Source organism: Elaeis guineensis, chromosome 9, assembly GCF_000442705.2.
Source record: "Elaeis guineensis isolate ETL-2024a chromosome 9, EG11, whole genome shotgun sequence".
NCBI lineage: Eukaryota > Viridiplantae > Streptophyta > Magnoliopsida > Arecales > Arecaceae > Elaeis > Elaeis guineensis.
In genome coordinates, this window is record NC_026001.2 from 86,413,259 (window position 1) to 86,422,838 (window position 9,580).

Sequence of the window (9,580 nt, forward strand, 5' to 3'; positions counted from 1 at the left end):
ATCTTGTGAAAAAGGAAGATTAGAATTGTAAGCTTGAATGAGAAAGATGGATCAAAAATAGAGAATGAAAGCTACCATCTTGATTTATTTTCAAACACGCTGGAATATGCAAAGTCCTAATACCTCAATTGATCTCTGACAATATTGTATGTCAATAAATAAATAAATAAAAGAATAAATATAATGATGGCAATAGCAACTTTTAAAATGAATAGTTTTATTTTTATTTATAATTAATATTTATTTTTTATATTTATATTTTTATTTTTACGGTTGTGTAAGCCTTTTTCTTAGATTAGGAGTGCAAACGAGCTCAACTAAGCAAAGTACCAAATTGTTTAGGTTCATCTAATTTATGAGCTGTTCTTTGAAATGTGTTTGAGCTCAACTCATTTCCTTATTGAGTAGAGCTTAAACAGGTTAATAACGGGCTAAACCTAAGTTATTCATGAGCAACTTAATTTGTTTGCACCCTAAGATTAAGTTAACTAGATGATAATAAAATCTTTTATTTTTTAATGGTTTTAGTTTTGTATGATGGATATTTTTATCCCAAAATCAACCACTTAACCATTTCTATTCATCAGTCCCTCAGTAAGTCTTCACCATTGGATTAATTAAGGACTATGTTATATCCCAATTTGGGATGTAACAATGTATTGAATAAAGTTGAATCATTGGGATATCATAATGTTGTATGTTCTTTCATCAACATACAAAAGGTAACTTTCTCTTATTTTTGTTGATGATGGATCAATTTTATTCATAATCAATTAAAATTTCACACCTCTTCTTTTTTGATGCAAAAGATAACTAGACCATCATTCGTTCAGAAAATGAAATAGATATATCAAAAAAATAGAAGTGTTAGGATTTGACACCTCGAGATTCAGCCCACATTGAGCCCACAGCGAGGTTCGCGGGAAAAAATGGAGTCCAACGAGATCAAGATCACCCAAAACGAAGCTCGGACGGAGAAGATACGAGCTTTTGAAGTCGGCACAAGATCCGAGGCAACAGAGAACCGCCGGCGGCCGGCGGCAGGCTGGCGGAGCAGTGGTGCGGCCGCAGGCGGCGGCGCGCGGCCCATGCGGGGTCAACGTGCAGGACGCACGACCCGGGTGTGCGACCCAGGCGGGCAGGCGGCCCAACCGGGCGCGCGGCCCAGCCCATGCATGGGCCCACGCACGGGTGTGGCCCAGGCCCGCGCACGCGGGCCGGCCCAGTCCCAGGCGCCCTACCTAGGCCTGTACCCCGATCCATCGTGGATCGGACAGTCCATGGGGACCGCGTGGGCATTTCCCATGCATTTCTCAAGGTTCACGGTACTATTTCGTGGACCGAAGCGCGATCGAGGGGCGTGGGTTGATCTGGTTCTCGATCCAACGGTCCAGGGCTTTAATTGAGTTTGATTAGGACTCTTAAACCTAATCTAATTGAGTTTTAGCCCTTTTAAAAAGGCTGTGACGCATAGAGGAAAAAGAGTGGTTTGATTTTCGCTGAGGGTGCTGCACGGAACCCGAGAAGAGAAGAAGGAGAGAGAGGCGTAAGGCCGCTGTGAGAGAAGGAGCAGGGTTCCTGGACAGCGGACGTCGGTCACTTTAGGGGTTCAAGGGGTCTTCCAAGAGAGAGAGAGCTTTTGAGAGGAAAACTTCTAGAGAGAGAATTGGGTATACAAGGGTTGAGGGTGAGGTCTCCTCTTGTAAAATTTTCTTTTTCATAGTGAAATTTGCATGCCCTGTGGAGGCGAGCCCTTTTATGGCTGATCCACATATTTTGATTGTTTTATTTTATTTCTTCTTTCTTCCTGCTGCATCACGTGGTACTGAAAAGGTCTTGGGAAGTGATGTCCTGACCAGACATCCACCCAACAAGTAGTATCAGAGCAAGACGGTACAAGGACGCAGATTGCAGCGGTGGTGAGCAAGACTGAAGATGGAGAAGACATGAACAATCAAGATGGAGATCAACAAGTTCGATGGTAAGAGCAATTTCTCCTTGTGGCAGGCAAGGGTGAAAGACGTGCTCATCCAACAGGAGTTGATCGATGCTCTCTTGTGCGATGAGAAGCCGACCACCATGGAGATGCGGGATTGAAAATGGCTACAGATGCAGGCGGTGAGTACCATCCGCATGTACCTGGCGGATGAGGTGGTGATCCATGTACTGAACGAGACTTCTCCGACGGTGCTGTGGTCAAAGCTCGAGGAGTTGTACATGGCAAAGTCTCTCACCAATACTCTTTTCCTCTGGAGGCAGTTCTACCAACTGCGGATGACTGAGGGACAAAGCGTGCAGGAGCATCTGAGCCACTTCCAGAAGATCCTCACTAACTTTCTCAGCATTGGTGAGAATGTTGAGGAGAAGACCAGGGAGCTAATTTTGCTGACGTCGCTTCCTCCTTCATACGAGTCCTTGGTGACTGCTCTTCTAGTAGGGAAGAGCACTATCAAGATGGACGAGGTCACCACGGCGATACTCCAGAACGAGGTTCTCAGGAGGAAAAACCCAGCTTCGAGCTCAGGTGCGGTAGCTCAGCTTTGGTGGCTTCTGGAGGAGCAGGAGGTGATAGACGGAGCGACAGGAGATCGCAACGAGGGCGGTCAAAGTCCAGGAGGGACTTGAGCAAAATCAGGTGTTACCGGTGTGAGGAGTTGAGGCATCTAGCCAGAGATTGTCCTCAACTCAAAAATCGGACGACGGCTGCTGTAGCGACGGCCGACGGTGATTCAGATGGAGATGCCCTGGAGATATCTGATGAGGTATCTACTTTTTTCCAGCAATGGATATTAGATTCTGCATGCCCCTATCATGTATGTTATAGAGAAGAGCAGTTTGACTCCCTGAAGAACAGTGAGGGCACTGTATATCTGCCAGATGGATCGAACTGTGCGATCAGAGGCATTGGGACGGTTAGCTGGAGGACACATGACGGTGCAGTGAAAGATTGGGGGAAGTTCGATACATACCGATTTCAGGCAGAATCTTATCTCACTTAGCAGACTGAATTCGAGAGGCTACAGAACGGTAGCTGGTGGAGGAATCCTGAGGGTGCTACGCGGCGATAGGATTGTGCTGGAGGGGAAGAAGGGGAGCAGAGGATATTATTACCTAACGGGGAGCCCAGTGCGAGGTGGAGCTTCGGGAGCCAGGCGGAGTCCAGAGCGAGGTGGAGCTCCAGGAGGCGGATCGGGCACGAGATAGGAGACTCGGGAGGACGAGAGGCGATGTCGCAAGGTAAGATTCCTATTGTCGCAGGATGATGCCCCGAGCAGGTCTCAGGTCAGGAGGAACACAGTATATGACGGAGATAGGATCGAGTAGCCTGGCTCGACTCCCATGTTTGCCCATCCATGATCAGCAGGTGATTGCCCCAGGGCAAGGAGGCGAGGAGTTCCAGAAGCTCTCAGAGTTTGGAGGAGGCCGAATATCGAGTCGAGATGGAGATTGTTAGGATTTGATTCCTCGAGATTCAACCCACATTGAGCCCACAGCGAGGTTCGCGGAAAAAAATGGAGTCCAACGAGACCAAGATCATCCAAAAATAGAGCTCGGACGGAGAAGATAAGAGCTTTTGAAGTTGGCACAAGATTCGAGACAGCAGAGGACTGCCGGCCGCCAGTGGCGGGCCGACAGAGCGGCGGTGGCGCGGCCCAAGCTGGGCCAACGCACGGGACGCGCAACCCAGGCGGGCAGGCGGCCCAGCCAGGCGCGCGGGCGGCCCAACCGGGCACACGGCCCAGCCCGTGCGCAGGCCCATGCGCGGGCGCAGCCCAGGCCCGCTCGCGCGGGCCGACCCAGGCCCAGGCGCCCTGCCTGGGCCTGTACCACGATCCACCGTGGACCGAGCGGTCTATGACGGACCGCATGGGTGTTTCCCATGCATTTCTCACGGTCCACGGAGTAGTACCGTGGACCGAAGCACGATCGGAGGGCGTGGGTTGATCTGGTTCTCGATCCAACGGTCCAAGGCTTTAATTGGGTTTGATTAGGTCTCTTAAACTTAATCTAATTAAGTTTTAGCCATTTTAAAAGGGCTGTGACGCACAGAGGAAAAGGAGTGGTTCGGTTTTTCCTGAGGGCGCCGCGCAGAACCCGAGAAGAGAAGAAGGAGAGAGAGGCGTGAGGTCGCTGTGAGAGAATGAGCAGGACTCCTGGACAACGGATGCCGGTCACTTCAGGGGTTCAAGGGGTCTTCCAAGAGAGAGAGAGCTTTTGAGAGGGGAACTTCTAGAGAGAGAGAATTGGGTGTACAAGGGTTGAGGATGAGATCTCATCTTGTAAAATTTTCTTTTTCATAGTGAAATTTGTATGCCCCGTGGAGGCGAGCCTTTTTGTGGCTGATCCATATATTTTGATTGTTTTGTTTTGTTTCTTCTTTCTTTCTGCTGCATCGCGTGGTACTGAAAAAGTCTTGGGAGATGGTGTCCTGACCAGACATCCACCCAACAAGAAGAAAAAAAAGAAATATAAAGAAAAATAAGGTTCCAATCAAGATCCTAAAAATTAGCTAGGGGGGAGTTAGGAGCCATGAAAGGGAATGTAAATAAAATAAGTGATGAAGCATCAGAAAGAGAATGCGATTGTAGACTCTCTTAAATCTAACCACCAAGAGTAGAAAACCAAGAGAAGAAGAACCAAGTAATACAGCCATGCGCAATTGGTTGAGTTGAATCATGCATCACGATCTCAATTTGAAGATTTTTCTATTTGTCAACCCGACTGAGGAGGCACCTTTGAAGACTATGGACTTTGGGTTGTCAATATTTTTCAAGCCAAGTAAATTGATCTTTCTCATATTAATTGTTTAAAGTTACTCTGTATATAACCACGAAATATAAAGTCCCTGGTGGAACTTTGCATATATAGATCTTCTTTCTGAAACTATTTTCGGTTTGACTTCTGCCTTCATGAAGTTCAACAACATTCATGATACACAATTGCTATGTCGAATTTCTGGTTACTTCAAACATTGATTCTCTAGCACTAAAGAGGTTTGGTGGAAGCATGAAGACATGAAACCCAAAACTAATGGTGCTCAGATATTAAGACCGGTTTAAAAAGGAATTCAGTGTGATAATGTTCATGGGATCAATTTTGGATTCTATGGAGCTCCTTTAGCTAGAGAAAACAGAATAACTGGGGAATAGGTTTCTATGAAAATTATAGTGATTAAGCATGTCAATTGAACAATTGGTAGAGGAAGTGAAGGAAATGCAGAAGGGTTTTCACTTTGCCACCTGCTTGCCTGCTTTGTGCAAGTCATTTTGAAGGAAAGTTGCTTGTACGACTGGTTAAGTTTAGCTGCAAGACCAGAAGATCCAAATGGTAAATGAAGAATAAGATCAATTCAACCATTGCAATGTTGTTATGCACTCATAGAAAGTGGAAGAGCTTTTTGCCTCTCTACCAAAAGCATGCAAGTCTTACCTGCTGAATATACTAAAATCCTCTCAATTGTTGTGAATTATTATTTTGTTCTTCTGATTACTCTGACCATTAATTTGAAGAATAAGGTGTCATGTTTTTTGTAGGTTGACATAAAGAGTATTGGTTGCAGAATGAAATCATCCATGCGAAATCATAGCATTCAATTGTTGTGGAAAACATAGTTATGTGTACTAAATGATGTGGCCTCTATCTGAGTTAATGCCATGTTAGTGAAAATTTTAGAAAATTCTTATGGGCAAGCAACCATATGACATTTGATGAGATTTGTATGAAAATTTTCTTTGAGATCAAGGGTGTACATCTTCTAAATGTATATTATAAAGAAGAGCAATAAGAATAATACAGAAAAATAGGCATCAGTTATCCTTACCAAATGTCTGCTTCGACATCAATTGTGGTATCTGTGCTGTGTCCATTGTACATATTCCAGAAAACCCATGGATAAACCTCCCGGCCATTTGCAAAGTCCAAATGATCAAGAAGATGCACACTTCCTTTTCTGGTTCCTAGTGTAACCCATGCCCAAGGAAAATGTCATTACGACCATAAATGAGACAGTTGGGGTGGATGCTCCCTTGCACTGCTCTTTTTAATGTTTAAGCAGAACAAGATTGGATGAACATGCAAGACGGTTTAGTTAGTAGTTTCACCATGTTAGCTTGAGGACAGTAGTTTGTCTGATGACAGGTCGCATGTCATGAATGTATGTTTTATATGCACATAATAATTCCTCTTTAAACAAATTTCAGTTGCTCAATTAAATTATTTTTTTCCTTTTCTGAAACTTTTGTGATGATACTGCATTTACATTTCTGTAGACATAAAATGAAATAAGTTCTTTTATCTTCTAGACAGAGGACAACCATCCTTATTTCCCGTTCCAGATTCTTCACATAGATCTGAAAGGTAGGATATAACAACATATAAGAAATATTTCATTACGTTATCAAATTATTTCAGATAAAATCTTATTAGCAACCTCAATATCTTTCCTTGATTTAGTGTAATCCAATTTACCATGTTTGTATTCATTTACCAGATAGCTACTAATGAAATCTACTACAAATTATAGCCACACTCACCAACATCACTATAATTGATCCATCTCACAGTTTGAGACATACATGGCATGAGAAGTTCTCTAGTTCATTACATTTCTGGGAGAACCCGGAGACTGAATCATTTGGATATCTTCAACTAGCAGCTCAAAATATTCATGCAATATAAACTCAAGGATCCAACAACATTTGATAGACAAAATAATGAAGATCACCTCACAAAAAAAAAAAGCACCTGTCTATGTTTATTAGAAAGCAAGCTTCAGCACATAGCAGTACAGCTGAACTACAGGCTACAAAACCAATCATACCATCAACAATCTAGCACATCTGATTCAGCTCAAGAAGACAGCAAGTCCAGTGGCTCGAATATCATTAGATATGCTTCACTGGCTTCAGTGTCTTGCTCTTTTATAGCAGAAGTAGATCAGCCATCTTCTAACATGATGCGCCTGTACACAGCCCGGAAAGTCTGGCCTCCATTTCTAGCGACCTTCTGACCTTCTTCAGTGGCAGAAGATAACAGCTTGACAACTGGGTCTGCTTCAAGTTCTTCCTCTGGAACAGCTTTAAACATAGGGTGATCCTCCAAGCAAGACCTCATCCAATCTCCAAGCTCCTCCACATCTGTAATTGTATATATGATACCTCCAACCTCCAATGCATATGCGTACTCATCAAGCAGCTGAAGGCTGATCACCCGACGCCGGTGGTTCTTCTCCTTGAAGTGGGGATCCGGGAACAGGAAGAACATCTTCGACAGCTGCCCCTTTTCAAAGTAGTTGGGTATATATTTCATAGAATTGGTGCGGACAACTGAAATATTCTCATACTTGCCTGGATTTGTGGCTCTTAAGGCCAGGATCCGCTCTTTCACATATTCAGTTACCTGTACAAATAATTAAATTTTAACAACGTATCAACCCATTAAACTGATTGTATATACAAAAAGGATGCAACTTTTCTCACCTTATCTCTGAGCTCCATTCCAATCATTAGAATGTCTGGGAAGAGGGGGGAGAGGCCAACAAGCAATCCACCAAACCCACAACCAATGTCGGCAAATCGAACTTTGGTAGGTGGCACGCTACCATTGTCATCATCAGATCTCTCCGAGGGGAAGAAGTGGGGGTAGTGCTGTGAATAGTCCACATCGGCAGGACTGATGGGGATGGGGAAGTGAGAGTCACTGAGAGGATTGCTGTGGGCTCGAGCTCTGTAGAAGCGTTTCCTGGGAAGGCGGGCCGATTGGCCGTTCTGCCGCATGTTACTGTTATTGTTCTTCGACATAGCAATTGTGATCCAATTCTATGTCCTGACGGCGTTACTTGAGCTAAATTCAAGTCAAGGTTCCTATTAGGGTTCACATGAACTTTTAAGCAAACACTTCATATGATTGAATCCAACAATTGGTCGTCAAAGAATGAATGGCCTGCAAAATAAGAGAAATTAGTTCTACAATCCCCAATCAAATTTGCTGTTCCCTGATGATCCTCTTGAACAAGATAAACATCAACCATTTATCATCAAACGAGAACAAGATTTGGGCATTATTCAGAGGTCTAACGGATTAGCTGGAGATGTTAGAGAACATAAATAAGAAGCATTACAGACTCATAATCCAAAAAATTTTCTTAACATTCTATGAACTTCCCCAGAGAAAAAGAGAGAAGAACCATGAGCCAATGAAATTAAGGAAATAGATAAACTACAAAAGTTAAGAAAGAAATAAACTTGAAACAGACATGGGACACATATTATTGACCTCAATGCAAACACAGAACCAGGACATAAAAAATAACTAAATACAGGGAAAAAGGAAGAGAGAAAAGGTGGTAGAACCGAAATGCCTTGAAAAATTGGAATAAGGCGCAGAAAAAGAAATAAGAGGTGATAAAATCAAAATAAGTCAATTCACAAAGTCAAATCCACAAAATATGCAATATAAGCTCTAAAACTTTATAAACAAATAGAATCTAAAGAAACCCTACTCGTGAAAAAGGGGGAGAAAAGATATGATTGACAGACCCGGCATACGATTACAGAGAGGATGATAATCTGAGACCATAAAAAAAAAAAAAAAAAACTGACTTTATTCGATTCAAAGTACTATGATTCGCTTCTTTTTATCTCTCTCCCTGGGTTTAAGCTGCCGCAGATCTTCTAGCTCAAATACCTTCCAATTCCCAACTGCTAGAACCCTAAACCCTCCAATAGATTTGTTAACGCTGCGTCATCTCAGCCCTTGATTCGAAAAGTAAATTTGGACTCGCAAATCCAAGACGCAATACGAGTCCAAACCATCTTTCTGGGGGCTCGGCCCGAGGTGTTAAATTACATGCTCGGGATTGGGCGGCCATAAACACACAATCCAGTCCAACGACATAACATAAGCCTGTCAAGACCAAAGCCTCCGTTTAGTACCCGTTTTTAAAACAGATTCAATAAGATTGGACTGGATTTCCTATAGAAATCGGGTCTATCCGTCTGTCCAACCCTTCTTCTTCTTCTTCTTCTTCTTCTTCTTTGCTGAATGCTCATCCTAGTTTTGCCCTAAACCCCATCATTTTTCCAGATTTCCCTCTCACAGGATTTGGGCTAGAGAAAGGTTGGGTTGATACGATCCTTACTTAAATGAGCTGAGAAATTCTTTGTGCACTGCAGGCAGTACAGAATCATGCACACCATCTGCGGTGATTGATTCACACACGAGATCGAGATACGACATGTGAAAAAAATAAATTCATCGGCCCCACGCGAGAACCAATCATCGTGCGGTACACGCAGTTCTGCACTGTCCATGATGCACAAAGAATTTCACTAAATAGGCTATGCCATCTATGGTCATATTAGAAGATCTAGTCGAATCTAGCCAGATTTTCTAAAAAGCCCCATACTAGGGTAACCAAATACTAATTCTATAAGTTGGAAACTAATTTGTCCATCAAAGTTCAATCAATTATTAGAGCAAAATTATAGAACTAACTGAATTAAATAGCTAGGTCGTTCATATGCCAACCTGGTAATTTGGTCCCTTAAATCACCAATCATCCTAATATCTATTGCGATCA

General features: G+C 43.2%; 1 protein-coding gene across 1 annotated transcript; it reads right to left on the reverse strand.

Annotated features, from left to right (window-relative positions):
• Window positions 1-6,633: 6,633 nt before the first annotated feature.
• LOC105051137 (tRNA (guanine-N(7)-)-methyltransferase) lies at window positions 6,634-8,792 on the reverse strand. The gene is made up of 3 exons (XM_010931439.4): window positions 8,601-8,792; window positions 7,479-7,941; window positions 6,634-7,398 (listed from the first exon to the last, which is right to left on the reverse strand). The coding sequence occupies exons 2-3, from the start codon at window positions 7,797-7,799 to the stop codon at window positions 6,937-6,939; spliced, it is 783 nt and encodes a 260-aa protein (XP_010929741.1). The 5' UTR covers window positions 7,800-7,941; window positions 8,601-8,792; the 3' UTR covers window positions 6,634-6,936.
• Window positions 8,793-9,580: the final 788 nt, after the last annotated feature.

What these genes read in the sequence shown, in the direction of transcription:
- LOC105051137 (XM_010931439.4), bottom strand. Translation starts at nt 7,799, where the DNA reads ATGTCGAAGAACAATAACAGTAACATGCGGCAGAACGGCCAATCGGCC. An exon ending in GAATGGAGCTCAGAGATAAG is followed by an intron (nt 7,399 to 7,478) that starts GTGAGAAAAGTT and finishes TTATTTGTACAG; the next exon opens with GTAACTGAATATGTGAAAGA.